Source organism: Cyprinus carpio, chromosome A4, assembly GCF_018340385.1.
Source record: "Cyprinus carpio isolate SPL01 chromosome A4, ASM1834038v1, whole genome shotgun sequence".
In the NCBI taxonomy this organism is placed as follows: Eukaryota; Metazoa; Chordata; class Actinopteri; order Cypriniformes; family Cyprinidae; genus Cyprinus; species Cyprinus carpio.
Window position 1 is genome coordinate 16807939 of NC_056575.1, and position 15160 is coordinate 16823098.

Sequence of the window (15160 nt, forward strand, 5' to 3'; positions counted from 1 at the left end):
ACAATTAAGTACAATGCAGCAGTTTTTACACAACAGTTTTATGAAGGATTTACACATTGAATGCAACAATTATGTAGGAATGGTTTACAAACGAGAAATTCAATCTGCTAATGTTTTATGAATAAATCCTTGTTTTCGGTTGTTCAAAAAATTATATCAAGACATGCAAATTACACTAAACCAAAAACCATAAAGAAAACAGTTGACGAGTTGTTTAGAAAAATGCAAAAATATTCTCCTTTTATTGAGGTAAATTTCTTTATGAATTGAGGTAACAATTTGCATAGTTTTACATCTATACCTGCTTGAAAGCGGAGGAGGAAAATGGATTTGAACAAACAAGATGTGGAAACATATGATATCCAAGCAAGTGTGTAAATTACACAAACATCCGATAAAGTGTACAGTCTACAGAGAACAGTCTTTAACGCCACACACAGACAGGGGAGAATATACAGCATACATTGGCTTTTGCTGGTGAAGAAATCTTTTACATTTTCCTGTAAAATGGGAAAAAAAATTGTCTACCCAAATACCAGGTATAAAGCTACATTCTGAGAAGGTGACAAAAAAATTCCTGAATCGAGTCTTGTTTAAAAGTCTCAACATCTTTAACCTGATCTGACTTGGCAGAGCACTTTAAAAATCTGGTTGAAGATATTAAAACACTTGTGATATGAAGAGAAAAAAAACATCCGTTTCTTACACCTTCTTTCAAACTGAAGCTACAAACATTTCAGGCTCGTTACACATTCACAACTCAACTTTGGTTTGTGGAAAACAATTGGGGATACATACAGACACTGACGAGAGTGTCATTAATGCTTCCGACTTGGACCAACTTCACTCTCTTCGTACACTCGCACAAACGATTGCTACAATCACTGCAAGAATGCCTCCTACCAAAATCTGTCAGTTGTAAAACTGTAAGGCATAAGTGTGCGTGACAAAAACATACACTCCACATTTGCTGTACACTAGAAAAAGGAGAAACACTAACCGTCTCAAAACTATATTAACAGAATGTACAAAACAAACAGTCTTTGTGGTTGACGGGGTATTTAGAAGGGGTCAGAGGTCACTGGCTTTGCTTTTGTCCTGAGAGTTTCTCTGTGTGTAGAAGAGAATGTAGGCCTGGGCCTTACACACTTCCTCCACGGCACACACACTCAGTTTGGAGTCGTTACAGTGCACCCAAAACCCTGAAAAGACAGAGGATAATGTGGTTTAGGATAGTTATGTCATGCCCTCTTCTGGTATCCTTAAACAAATCCTGCAAAAGTACTGTTTACACCTTTTTTATCTTCTAATAATGTATCTACTGCATTCAAAACCGATTGACAGACTAGGATATTCAGAAGTGGCAGAAGAAAAGAAGAATGTTTTACCTCCTTCTGTATTATAACAAAAGGCAGTGTAGTGGCCAGAGCCAAATCCCTTCCCATGATGCATGACGACAGCAGAGAGTTGGTAGAGGAAGTGTTGAGGGTGGGGTAAGTTACTGGAGTCTTTGCAGCAGTAGGGTTCCATGTTCAGCTCCTGCTCAAACTGAACATGGACGCCAATCTTCTCCCTGTGGTTTCGCCCCGACCACCTAAACATACACGCGTATGCATTAACATTTGGATGATTACAGCAAGCTCAAGCAGTTCAAGGTCATGTAAACGTGTGGATACCTGAAGCGTTTGAGGTGCAGCCTGAGAACATGAGGCAGTTTGTGAACCATCAGCTGTTTTTGAGCTTCAGTCAAGACCACCTGCTTTGAACAGAATCGCCGTCGTTTGCCTAAAGGGAGCCAAATGAAAACTTCAGTGCATCAAAGCATTTTTAAAGTGTGGGATTAACTCCTCGGGAGGAGCTTTGAAGCTTTGAGGTGAAACTTAAAAGTAAGGTGTGTTCTTCTGATTTTGTAGTGCTTTCTTTTAAGCCAGTTTAATGTTTAGACAACAATATATCAGCCATTAAAGTGCTAATACCCTGAAGAGTGTAAACACTGTGACGCTTTTAAAAATATTGCTGTCTTTGTTTGAGCAGCTTGACAACAACTTTAGGCTCAGCCAATGATGTGAGTTTCGGTGTCATCTGTTTGTCTGGCCAATCAACAGATGGGCACTGGTTAGTAACAGTGCTTTGGAAAAACAACAACAAAACCAACATTTACTGGTCACTACTTGTGCAGAAATAACACGCTTCACCTTTGAGTGCCATGATATCCCCTTCAAATCCCAGGCTATTTACTATCCTAGAGGTTTTCTAACAATATTGCATGTTAGTGTGTTTCCAACTCACTGTTGCAGTGGTCGCAAGCATATATCGCTCCCTCCAGAGCCTCGGTTTCTGTAAACTTGGCCAGCATCTCGGTCAATCCACACGAAACCTGTGCAGCATCCTTGCTGTTGCTGTGGTAACGTTCCGGGAATTCCAAAGAAAGATCCCAGAAGGGCTCTATTGTGTTTGAGCGATGGTCACATGCTAAACACCTCACCTAACAGAAAGAGGATTTTTAGAAAAACTGTATATGCGAAAAGTGATTAAGGAAAAAACACTCTACTAAGTATGTGAATGCAAATTAAATCAACCTTGCATATGCAGAAGCATGTGAAATTTGTTAGAATGCAAGCACATGGCTTTTTCAGTGTTGGCACAAAGGCACTGTAGTACCCTATACAGCACCCCTTGTGGCAACACTGAGAATGCAACATCCAGTGTGTACATTGTTCTGCTGTCGATTTTTTTTTGGCCCTGTCCCAAATGCCACCCTAATCCTTTGCTGACCTTCATTATTTCATGTAGACTTTTGAGTAATTGTTGTTCCTGTGCACTTTTGCCGAGCCTGCACTGACATGAGCTCCACAAAAGTGGAGCCTATAGCAGCTTCAAAGGGAGACACTTCTGAGCACCCTTCTGAAACCTAGAAATGTCAAATGGGACACCCCTATGGTAAGGGTGTCCAATCCTTCTTCTGGAGGACCATGTCCTGAAGATTTTAGCTCCAACCCCAAATAAAACACCCGAACCTGAACTTTCAGGCGGGTGTATTGGAGCACGGTGGAGCTAATCTCTGCACACCTTTGGCCCTTCAGGAGCAGAAGTGGACATCCCTGCCCTACTGTCTTTTTAGAATTCACAGGTACACCATTTGGGACAGAGCCTTTCAGGTGAACTACAGACAAGTCAGAAGCACAGATTTAAGGTTATGCTGACATTTGAATGTAATCAACCCCTTGAGAATGAAGGTTTGTTACCGCCACAGCAACGCAATGATATTTGTTAAGTATGTACAACAAGACTGCACCCTTGTAATCCATTGGCCAAGTCTGTGTACTTTTCATAGAGTTTGTTGATAACCTAATGTTTACATGCTAATCAGCTAATGTCATTGTGTGTGCATACAAAATCATTACCTGACTGAGGAGCTGGCCATGAAAGATTGTGTTGACCACGCTGAGCACCTGTTTGATAAGGTGTCTCTGATTGGCCGGAACAGTGGCAGGTGTCAGCGTTCTGGTCCCTTCCAGCTCATGCTGTACTTTATCTAAGAGTTCGCAAAGAAATTCCTGCGCATCCTGCTGCGCATAACCCCGGAACGCCGGGATCAGCTGCCACACAGAGTGCAGCATTGCAAACGGAGACACCAGAGCCCACTTGCCTGACCACATCACCTGGAACAGTGTGTGTAACTCGTGACAAAGCGAGATGTGTTTGGAGCTGGGCTCCTTGGGCTGTATGAGCTCCATGTTGCGTGAACGGGAGGCCCCTCCGCTGAGCCCTGGCCCCTGATTGGAGCATTTGGGCTGGGTCACGCGCTGAGTAGAGAGTCCTAACTTGCGACTGACCGCAGAGGCTAGCAGCTCCAGTGCTTGGTTCAGATCCAGCCTCAAAAAGCACTCCCGGAATACATGCAAGTGACTCAGAACCTGCAATATTGAGTTCATGTAGCAAGTATTGCCAAGGTTGCGCAAACCCGTGACTCCTGGAGTTACAGTGGGTCGCCGTTTGATAGGCGAATCCCCTGTTTTAGGAGGTGGGGCCCGGGGCCTTTTGGCCTTGGGTTGTGGACGGGGCCTCTTTTGAGGCGTTCTCTCTCTAGGAGCTCGTGGAGTAGGGGCGGAGACGCGAGCAGGAGCAGACCTACGCCTCACAGCTTTGATGCTTTTGGTTGACACTGCTGTGGTATCTGCAGAAGCTACCATTAGGCTCTGCCGACGAATGCGATGGCTCTTCCTCGGAGGTGCGCTTTCCAGCTCCTCCTTGAGCTGCCGTTTGAGTTGCCGCCTTCTTTCCCGTGCCTCCCGCTTCCTCTCCTCCTCTTCCTCCTGTTGCCGCTCCTCTTCCAGCTGCTTCCTCCCCCTTTCTGTTTGTGCAAACCACAAGTGGAACACACGGCCAATCAGGGCACGACGGCGGTGCCACAGTGCCGTGAACATGCGGTCCTCGTCGCGCAACTGCAGCTCCTGCGTGCTAGGTGACATCTGGTCTCCTGCGGCGGAGGACGAGCGCAAAGTGCGGCCACTGCGCGTAGTGACTTCATAGCATTGGCTCTTAATGGCACTTAGCGTGCTACGCAGCAGCTTCAAGTCACCCGTCGCATTATCATTCAGCACGTAGTCATCGCATAAGTAGCAGTATACATACAATTCATTCACCTCCAGGGCCAATGGGTGGTGCTGCTCCTACGAAACAATAAACTTCAGCGTGAATACAACATCGGAGAAACAGTCTTATAAAATTAGACACAATAGGGTAGATCATTTTTATGGATATTCACATGTTTATATCAACTAACTCCTCATTTAAACATACCTTAAAGTGCTGAAGCGCATGTTCTTCGATGTAGCGTCCACACGCTACATGCGAACAGCTGAGACATGCCCACACCGACTCGGTGGTGTTGCAGTCCACACAGTGCCATTTCTGCGGGTTCAGGATCGAGTGGTCCTGCGCGAGCCTTAAGCGACCCACGTGCTTACACCTGTCCATCACAGTCAGTCACCGCCCTCTTCACATCACCATGGTGACGGCAGCCAGCAGTGAAACCAGCTCCTCCCAAGGCATGATGGTTAATCTGCAGAAGAACAAAAAAAGTGCTTTTTTGCAGACGTATGCTTCATTTGTGACATTACATCTAGTCATAAAAATGTATAACAAGTACACAACTGTTCAAAAGTATAATTTTGATTAAGACTTTTTTTTAAAGGTATGGTAAAGACTTTTACATTGGTTAAAAATTCTAATAACTGCTGTTTGTTTGAACTTTTTATTCATCAAAGAACACAAACAATGTACTGTGGTTTCCACATGCAAATCGGCGCATTAGTATAATTTCTGAAGGATCATGTGACAGTAAGTAATGATGATGAAAATTCAGCTTTGCATCACAGGAATAAATTAAATTTAATAATACATTCAAATAGAAAACAGTTCTTTTAAATTGTGATATTATATTTTACAATATTTTTATACTGTTTTTATCAAATAAATGTAGCATTGGTGAGCATGAGAGACTTGTCTTATTTCAAAAACATTAAAAAGTCTTGCCACAAACTTTTAAACGGTAGTGTGTGTGTGTGTCATTGTTTACAGTGTATTCAGTGTTTTGTGAAACAGCAATCCCCTATCAAATGAACAATGAGATACACACAATGTACCTGAAGATATATTACAACAGCAGTTTAATAGAGCCATCATAAAACTATTGCGCAAGAACACGGTTGAGCCAATACTACAGGAGGAAGAATCTATTCCCGCCAAGCTCACACTCACACACAGACACAATAAGAGTGATCACATAATAAAAAAATTATCTCTGTACTTCTCCAACACAGTAATACCATGGTAAGGTGAAGTACACCATGATACTGAGTGACTACTGTATCCAGGTACTTCAAAGCAATTCAAAGAGTTTAATGGTATGTCCTATATATATATGATATATATATATATTATATATATATATATATATATATATATATATATATATATATATATATATATATATATGCATGCATGCACTACACACACACAAATGTAGTATCAAAAGTAATACCATGACACTACCATGGTGCATAACCAAATGAAATTACCACACTCCCACAGCGAATTATCACATTCAAATAACATGGTATTTTTTTCGTCACTCCTAACATATGTACCACAGTATTTACATGACATGCCAGGGTTTTTAGACATTTACCATGGTGCTGTGTCTACAAAACACGACAGTATCATGCTGCTTTAAAGAATAACGTTACCTGTAAATTAAATCTAAACCAAGGCATCGATTTCAAACCTGTAAACAGCAACTAATTAGATTAGCATGTAACCAACCTGGCTTAAGCAAATGTATGTCCCTTATTGGGCTCCATAGACGCCTGGTTATCTGTGTCACTACCATGATAGCAACCCGCTCTCTCTGGGCCCCACGTGTTTAACAGAAACAAACTAGCAGTCATTCTAGAAATACACCTTTGTTGACATCAGCCTTGTTTAGGAGGTTAAATACGCGAATAGCACACCGCTATTGTAAATGGCTTTGTAGAAGCTGTTAATGCACAGCCATGGCTTGTCTTTATCGCTCATGGTTTTATTCGAATTCGAGTCTGGGACTGTATTTAACCGAGGATGGACAAGCATATTGATCTCGTTCCACTAGCGTTAGTTAAAAACTATCGGTTTGACTTTGAAGGTGTTTAGGCGCGCGAATGGTGAATGAACTACCTCCTTCGTCACCTAGTTTGAAAGCCGACCGGGTCAGCGGCTGAGCTCAGAGCGGCTCAGCTAGTTTAGTGTCTCTAATCAGCCTGTTATAGAGGAAAGTTAGATGCTAGTGCGCTAATGCTAAAATCACACAGCAGTGAACTGAGGCTGAGGTGCTGGGCGGTTGAAATACGCTGATCGAGATTGATTTCCGCCGCTGGCGTGATCGCGATCGGATCGGAGCTGTTTGAGATCCGTGATATGTCCCTCACCTGATTTTTCGTCAAGCGCTGGTCACTTCTGTGGCACATTAGCACGCGCCATCTTGTCTACACTTGTCGCGTGGAGTGTCCCTCCGTGACGTCACGCCCGAGAGCGGGGACACGCGAGTCACTTTCACACAGTATCTTAAAATAAAGCTTAAGATATGATAAGAGAGTTCGGAAACACGTGAATGCTGCGAACCAGTTTAAACAGTGTCAGTGGTGAGTGATGTTTAGTCGGAGTCACCGAAACACTTCCACCATCATCTCAAATCTCACTCGTGTGGAAACGAAAGTGCAGTAAAAACAAACAAACTAAAAAAAAAAGAATCCACGTAATATGGGGGAAAAATCATCTCTCTACATTTTTTTTTTTTGTAAAATATTGTATTGTAAAAAAAAAATAAAAAATCCTTCTATTTCGCATATGTTAAAAAAAAGTAGATGATGAATGCATTGCGCAATGTAAATAATACTGCTAGTTATTTTGATAACTGTAGCATGGGAATTATTCATTCGTTTACATTTAAATTTGATAAATAATTATTCAACTAAATACTATTGTATTGTATTCTTAGGCTTGGTGGGCGTTATCATCTTATTTTTCCACTTTCCTCATAAATTATAACTGCGTTGTACACGGGAGGCGTAGTGGAAGAACAGGGTTCTAGGATCAGATGAATTCAAACAACGCACAGAACACGAGTTCAGTCTCAATGAACCGCGGCTGATCTCAGATCAGAGCACAGTCGCACCGATGTGCGTCACAGGATGGGCGTGTGACGCCATTTCCGATGCCGCGATGGCGGTGGATTTGACTCCGCGGTTCAGAAGACTGAACAGTCAAACCTGTTTTAGAGAGAATAAACAACTTTCAGGTACAAACAGATGGTTATATGAAGTCCGTATGTTTACATAGACAGTGAATTTTGTTAGTTAACTGCATGTTTCCGCTATTTTGATAACGAGCTAAAGTACGCCAAACGAATCAAGATCCTTATCAGGTTATTCAGTTGAGCTAACGTAGTGTGTTTTACTGCGCTTTTCGTTGTTTATTATGTTTTATTTATGAGTGTGGTCCTTCAACATAGTTTTAATATACCTAATTTATCTGAATGTAAATGAACCGAGTCCCTTTTGTGCTTGCTGGTCAAATATAGTTCATGTGGTGACATATCGAGTTATATATTTATTGGTAATGCAAATATTTAGCAAAATACAAACAATTCATAACACTGTCTATTTGCCAGCTCGGTTTTTATGGTTTTCTGTGTTTTTGGAGACTCGAATAAGCATAAATCTAGCAGAATATTGGATAAGTTTTACATTAAAAATGATAAAGTAAAAACAGAGTTTAGTGTATACAATATATTGGTTTATTTATAGTTCACTGAGTCTGTTTTTTAATATTTTTGTTTAAACGGGATATTTCTGAGTCCTTATTAACCCTGTAAAGACTAACGTATTGTAATATTCAATTACAATATATTTAGAAGCCTGAGAGAGGAATGTATCAAATATAATGCAGTAGGTTTGTAGTATGATTGTATTTAAAAGGTTACAGCAATATATCAGATGGTGGTACAATGGTGTATTGGTGCTTTTTTGTTAGTGTTTGAAGACTCTCTCGTTTTGTCCTGATGCATGTCAGGTTTCTCTGGGCCCTTCAGGGCCACTCAGTTGTGGCAGAACATCATCGAGGCTCTGCGGACGCAGGTGGAGCTCCGACCCCACAGACAGCACCTACGCGTCTATCAAGACTGCTTCACCGGCTCTGAAGCGGTGGATGTAGTTCTGAGCCACCTCATGCAGAACATCTACTTCTGCTCCAGCGAAGTGTCCCGTCTCAAAGCTGCCAGGCTCTGCCAGGCCTTAATGGAGTCTAGAGTGTTCGAAGCCATCGGTATGAAGCTCTTCAGACGAGACAAAGAATTGACCTTTGAGGACTCCAGCTGCAGCCTCTACCGCTTCCTGGACGGATCGACCAAAAAGACATACAGTGAGAACCAGACTCCAGACAAACAAACTGGAAAGAGGAAGACCACTTCGAGGTAATTACATTTGTATCATCGGCACATCCGAAAGTTTACTTTGCAGAACTTAAGGTTGTATCTTTGTAGGTTTGGAGAAATGCAGACCATCTCCAACCCCTTGGTTCATGGATCATCAGATAGAAGAGTAGAGAGACTACTGAAGAATATAAACCTGCACCCATCTGTGCCCTCTGATCTAAATCGTGCTGCAATTTCCAACAGCTTCCTCTCAAAAAAAGGTAAAACTCCACATAATTTAGATTTTTAAAGGGTTACTCCATCCCAAAATAAAAATTTTGTCATTAATCACTTACCCTCATGTCGTTCCAAACCTGTAAAAGCTTTGTTCGTCTTCGGAACACAATTTAAGATATTTTGGATGAAAACCGAGAGGCCTGTGACTGTCCCATAGACTGCCAAGTAAATAACAGTGTCAAGGTCCATAAAAGGTATTAGAGTTGTCATCAGAATACTCCATCTGCCATCAGACGTGCAATCTGGGTTATATGAAGCGACGGGAACACTTTTTATAAGCGAAGAAAACAAAAATATCTACTTTATTCAATAATTCCTTTGTCAACAGTCTGCTCTGTGTCTCTCCATATCACCGTATGCTGTGTATGCTCTTCTGTATCATCTGCGCCATAAGGATGCGCTGTTTCTACGTGTATTTAGCTTTGATTTGAAATAAAACAGCGCATCCTTGTGGCACGGATGATACAGAAGAGTATACACAGCATACGGTGATATGGAGAGACACAGAGGAGACTGTTAACAAAGGAATTATTGAATAAAGTCGTTATTTTTGTTTTCTTCGCTTATAAAAAGTGTTCCCGTCGCTTCATATAACCCAGATTGCACGTCTGATGGCAGATGGAGTATTCTGTATGACTTTCATACCTTTTATGGACCTTGACACTGTTATTTACTTGGCAGTCTATGGGACAGTCACAGGCCTCCCGGTTTTCATCCAAAATATCTTAAATTGTGTTCCGAAGATGAACTGAGCTTTTACGGGTTTGGAAAGACATGGGGGTAAGTGATTAATGAAAAAATTTTCATTTTGGGGTGGAGTATCCCTTTAATGAACATAAGTTCTGCCTTTCATTCCATTTATATTTAAATAATTTTGAACATACAAAATACACTTTCCCCATTATATTATATGTAAATAAGTTTAGAGTTTGGTTTATTAAAAGATGTGGCCTTATTATGTTACATCACAGGGCAACACAATAGCTGTTTTTAGGGTTCTGATGTAGTCTATTGTGGTTTAATGTCTGATGTGGTCTCTGATGACATCTAAATGGGTCTAAAGAGGTTCATACAGAGTCTGATGAGTTTGTAATGGATTTTCAGGCTTTCTGAGGTAGTCTATTGTGGTCTAACGGAGTCTGATTTGGTCTCTGATGAGATCTAAATTGTTTGGAATAGGTTTAAATAGAGTCTGGAGTGGTTTCTTGAAGGTCTGATGTAGTGTAATGGGTTCTAAAGGGGTTTAATATGGTTTCCTTTTTGATGTTGTCTATTGTGTTCTAATAGAGTTAAATACTTATATTAAAATACTATATCTTTTTTTTTTTTTTGCTATGTTACTGAAATTGGTTCTGAAAATTGTTGTAATGTATATTTAAGAGCTCATATTAAAGAGCTGATTTTTTAGTTAAGTCATGACCATTAAACTGTATGTTGTTAAAGACTTATGTATAGGAATATTTTACTTTAGGGCGTGATCCTTGTCTTTTATCCCTGCTGTAATTAAAATTAAAAATGTCCTGGAAAATGATCACTGAGAAAGAGTGGGAACCCTGTTTGAGGTTTAATGGGGTCTGTCTGCTTTTATCATTGTATTGTGTTTATCGTTCATAAAAGAACTGCAGGTTTGTGTAAAGAAATGCATATAATTATTTTCGATTAAAATAAATTATTTAAAGATAAAAACAGTCAAATATAACATTTAAGAAGATTGATTTTTTTTTTTTTTTTTTATTTTTGTTCCATTTACAAGATGAGTTTTAGCCATTGACAAGCCATTAGACAACAGTGCAGAAGGATGCAAGAACATGCCATTTGTGAACAGCCTTTACTAGCTCTCTTCTCTTCTTGTGTTTGTCTCAGTGGTACGGGACGTTTGGAGGCAGCAGGCGTTACTTCAGTTGCTACAGGTGGTTGAGATCTCTATGCTAGACTGTATTCTGACCTCACCTGCCAAACTGGAGCCCCTGCGCTCGTCTCTACGCAACCATAGCGACCTGGTCATCTCCAACACCTGCCTGGATCGTGAAGTGTCAGAAAGTCTCAGCCTGCCTGAGTCAGTGCACAGCACTCGATACCACCACATTCAGATCCGTGGTTCCTGTGTGGGTTCACCTCTGTGTCATTTCTCTCTTTGAAGGTTGGACTCTTGGCTGATGGCAGCAGTGGACTGTCTTGATCTGTTCCCAGATCAGTTAATCGTTGTTGCCAGTGAGCAGCTCGTCCAGCAGAATGCAGCATCCGGGGAGGAGAAGCATAAGAGACTGCTGTTCGACACCATCGCCAAATATTATAACAGCCCCGAGAGACCTCCACTACTGTTAGGCCGCTACACAGACATCCAGACTGGGATCCTAAATCTTTTGGGTAAATGTAAAATCCAGTGGGCTTATGGGATACTAAAGGTGCTTGAAATCATTTGTGTTGGTGGCTGTTTGTTCTTTATAATGATGTGCATCCTTCATTAGATTGTGGGAGAGGTGAGGATGCCCTGAGAGCAGCTCAGCTCTGTCTGCAGCTGCTGGAGTCCACAAGCAGAGACGAGTTACGCAGACTGTTGGGTTTTATGGCAGCCGCTGCGGATAATGAAGCTTTCAGGCTGCACAAGCAGGTAAACAAGAGTTCTATACGTATAAACAATTCATTTTTTGTTTTTGGTGAAACAGTGGATATTATTCCCTTTTTAAATAAAATAAAAAATTACTGTAATTTTTTTTTGTATGAGCATAGAAATAGTTAAAGATAAATGTAGTTCTCTGATTAAGTTCTCCTTTAATCAATTTAGGAATCTTTTATAAATTTATGTATTTACACAAAAATAGTTAATGAACTATCAGAATTGATCCTTTAATATCTCTCAGACTTACCAAGGTTGTGTAGTTCTGTATTTTAAATTGTCACATAATCCTTCAGAAATTAATATAATAAGCTGATTAGCTACTCAAGAAACATCTTTCATATCATTATCAGTGCTGAAAACAGTTGGACTGCTTAGTTGAGTGGAAACCACTGTATTTAACCACTGTGTTTAGTATATTTTCTGGATTCTTTAAGGAATATACAGTTGCATTTATTTGAATTAGAATTTTCCTTGTAACAATGTAAGATTTTTCTGTCACCTTTGATCAGTTTGATTCATCCTTGCTGAATAAAAGTGTAGTTAAGAATGAAATATGTTGTACTGACCTCAAACTTTTGAACTAGTGTAAAAGTTTCTAATAGCTGTAAATGTAAATCATGTCTTGGCCAGTTTTTTTTTTTTTAACATGATTGATTTTAGGAAAAAATTTTAAATGAATAATATAAATGCACATTTGTGTTGAAACAGATTGAGAACCGGGCTTTGGTTAGCAAGACGTTTGTGAAGGCTGTGATCCAGAGTAAAGAAATGACTCGTGTCCAATGTGAGCAACTGCTGCTGTTCCTCATGGATAATCACACACAACTCTTTAAGGTATGTCCCTTTTTTACTTCTACATGGTCTCTTAAAGTTATATGCAACTCATGGAATATTATTCATTTTTCTTTCATATATCCAGACACCGCCGTCATTAATTGAAGCTGTGAGGAAGACACTACAAACCTTGCAGCAAGGGAGGGATCTAGATAATGTAGCATGTAAGTTCACTTCCAATCTCCCTATAAAACTGATTTCTGCATTGATTTGATTTAAAGGGATACCCCACACCAAAATGAAAATTTTTGATACCTCCATGTCGTTCCAAACCCGTAAAAGCTCAGTTTGTCTTCGGAACATAATTTAAGATATTTTGGATGAAACTGAACCTCTTGTGACTGTCCCATAGACGGCCAAATAAATAACAGTGTCAAGGTCCATAAAAGGTATGAAAGTCGTCGTCAGAATACTTCATCTGCCATCAGACCTGCAATCTGGGTTATATGAAGCGACGGGAACACTTTTTGTAAGCGAAGAACGCAAAAATAACTACTTCAATAATTCCTTAGTCAACAGTCTCCTCTGTGTCTCTCCATATCACCGTATGCGGCGTATGCTCCTCTGTATCATCTGCGCCACAAGGATGCTGTTTCTACATGTATTTAGCTTTGATTTCAAATGAAAGAGAAACAGCGCATGAGGCTTGAGACACAAAAGAGCATACACAGCATACGGTGAAATGGATAGATACAGAAGAGACTGTTGAAAAAGGAATAGTTGAATAAAGTCGTTATTTTTGCTTTCTTTGCTTATAAAAGTTGTTTGTTTTGCTTCATATAACCCAGATTGCACGTCTGATGGCAGATGGAGTATTCTGACGACGACTTTCATACCTTTCCTGGACCTTGACACTGTTATTTATTTGGCAGTCTATGGGATAATCACAGGCCTCCCGGTTATTATCCAAAATATCTTAAATTGTGTTCTGAAGATGAACGGAACCTTTACAGGTTTTGAAGGACATGGGGGTAAGTGATTCATGAAAAAAATTCATTTTGGGGTGGAGTATACCTTTAACATCTCCTTTTTTGCCTTTGCAGTGTTCACATTCTGCCAGCAGGTGTCGCTTCAGCAGTATGAGGACAACAAAGATAAGGCCACTCTTGATAGTTTAAAGCAGTTAATGCATCATATCGCTCACAGTGACGGACTGTCCGTCAAACAGAAGAGACGACTGGCCAAACAGTTCCGGAAACATCACCCAGGGATTTTCCTCCAGCACTTCTTTTCTTCATTCTAGAAAGCCACGAACACTGGATAAAAACACGAAAGTCATGAAAGTTAGTGTTTTATTAATCTGGGAGTTGTTTGTTAGTTGAAAGGATTTCGACACTCATCTGAGTGGCTTCATCAGTTATAGGACTGTGAGAATGTTCCCGCATTTTTATAGAAATCCACAGATTAGAAAATTGTTCCTAAAGTCATAGGACTGAGTTTGTAGATAGATGACTTCATTTGCAATTAGACTTTGATTTATACAAGCAGAACTGTTATTAGAAGTATTAATATAATCAAGAAACTGCTAATCACTACTGTACACTACATAGATTTCTTCAGGTGAGTCAATATGCTGTTTTCATGAGCGTTGAAAAGGCAGCATCATCTTGAACATCTCGGTGTAGAATTACTTGAATTGTGTGATTTGCTCAGGTTTTTAAAAGCTATTAGAAATAGTTTTAGCTGCACTTGAAATTGAGAAATGGATAACTTTGCCTTAAAGGTAGAGTTTTCAAATGATGCCGTTTTCAGGTGAAAGATCACTTATTATAATTTTTTTTTATTTTTTTGGCAATGACTGAGCACAAATTATTTTAATGAATATTGACCTCATATATTACTGTGCTCTGTGATTTTACTGTACTTTTGATTTTCAAGTGGATTTGTATTGAAAGATGTAGCATAGCATGGTGTTACTATGTATGTATAAGGCATTATTATTCAGAAAGACAAAGGGAAGTTTAATTGCTGCAATTATTTTAACTCCACAAATGCATGGATGCACTGGATTAATTGTAGTGTTGCATATTAATGGTATTTATTCATTAAAAATTGAGCAGAAAGTAAATTGCATATTGGTACATTGACTAATCATTGTAATTGCATTAGATTGATTTTTTTTTTTAGATGCACTTTAATTTTCTGATATTTTAAACTCATTAAAATGCATTCAAAACTCACATTCTGACTCTTGTTTTTCTTTAAACTCATTAAAATGACTCACATTCTGACTCTTGTTTTTCTTGTTTTCTTTTTATTGTTTGATTTCAAGATAATCCGTCTACTAAGTTTTCATTAGGGAAAGGGGCAAATAATAGCTTTATTATTATTATTCTTATTATGACATACGGTATTTGGGTCCCAAACAGAAATCAAATAAATCTCAGCAAAAGGTGAAAGTGATTCCGTATATAGATAATATTTTGAAAAGCAGGACTTTTATCATCGCTGTTTCTGCG

General features: G+C 39.7%; 2 protein-coding genes across 4 annotated transcripts; one reads left to right on the forward strand and one right to left on the reverse strand.

Moving 5' to 3' along the window:
• Positions 1 to 213: 213 nt before the first annotated feature.
• Positions 214 to 7100, reverse strand: LOC109067907 (ubiquitin carboxyl-terminal hydrolase 44). Its single transcript, XM_042743221.1, has 7 exons — positions 6969 to 7100; positions 4804 to 5065; positions 3405 to 4673; positions 2290 to 2485; positions 1677 to 1785; positions 1389 to 1594; positions 214 to 1202 (listed from the first exon to the last, which is right to left on the reverse strand). The coding sequence occupies exons 2-7, from the start codon at positions 4978 to 4980 to the stop codon at positions 1072 to 1074; spliced, it is 2088 nt and encodes a 695-aa protein (XP_042599155.1). The 5' UTR covers positions 4981 to 5065; positions 6969 to 7100; the 3' UTR covers positions 214 to 1071.
• On the forward strand, positions 7049 to 14806 carry depdc4 (DEP domain containing 4). Of its 3 annotated transcripts, none has more exons than XM_042743238.1 (9): positions 7049 to 7181; positions 8611 to 9010; positions 9080 to 9231; positions 11111 to 11303; positions 11388 to 11614; positions 11716 to 11858; positions 12576 to 12701; positions 12787 to 12865; positions 13745 to 14806. In XM_042743238.1, exons 1-9 carry the CDS (start codon positions 7151 to 7153, stop codon positions 13942 to 13944), a joined length of 1551 nt encoding a protein of 516 aa, XP_042599172.1. In that variant the 5' UTR covers positions 7049 to 7150; the 3' UTR covers positions 13945 to 14806. The 3 variants fall into 3 exon arrangements, with proteins under 3 accessions (XP_042599172.1, XP_042599164.1, XP_042599181.1); XM_042743230.1 differs by lacking the exon at positions 7049 to 7181 and adding an exon at positions 7501 to 7837 and having other exon boundaries at positions 13745 to 14803; XM_042743247.1 differs by lacking the exon at positions 7049 to 7181 and adding an exon at positions 7868 to 7963 and having other exon boundaries at positions 13745 to 14803.
• The last annotated feature ends 354 nt before the right edge of the window (positions 14807 to 15160 follow it).

Coding starts and splice junctions, on each gene's coding strand:
- depdc4 (XM_042743230.1), top strand. CDS start 7,717: ATGTGCGTCACAGGATGGGCGTGTGACGCCATTTCCGATGCCGCGATG. Junction 9,011..9,079: donor AAGAGGAAGACCACTTCGAG/GTAATTACATTT, acceptor GTATCTTTGTAG/GTTTGGAGAAATGCAGACCA. Junction 12,866..13,744: donor GGATCTAGATAATGTAGCAT/GTAAGTTCACTT, acceptor TTGCCTTTGCAG/TGTTCACATTCTGCCAGCAG.
- LOC109067907 (XM_042743221.1), bottom strand. CDS start 4,980: ATGGACAGGTGTAAGCACGTGGGTCGCTTAAGGCTCGCGCAGGACCAC. Junction 4,674..4,803: donor ATGCGCTTCAGCACTTTAAG/GTATGTTTAAAT, acceptor ATTGTTTCGTAG/GAGCAGCACCACCCATTGGC. Junction 1,203..1,388: donor TTGTTATAATACAGAAGGAG/GTAAAACATTCT, acceptor CTGTCTTTTCAG/GGTTTTGGGTGCACTGTAAC.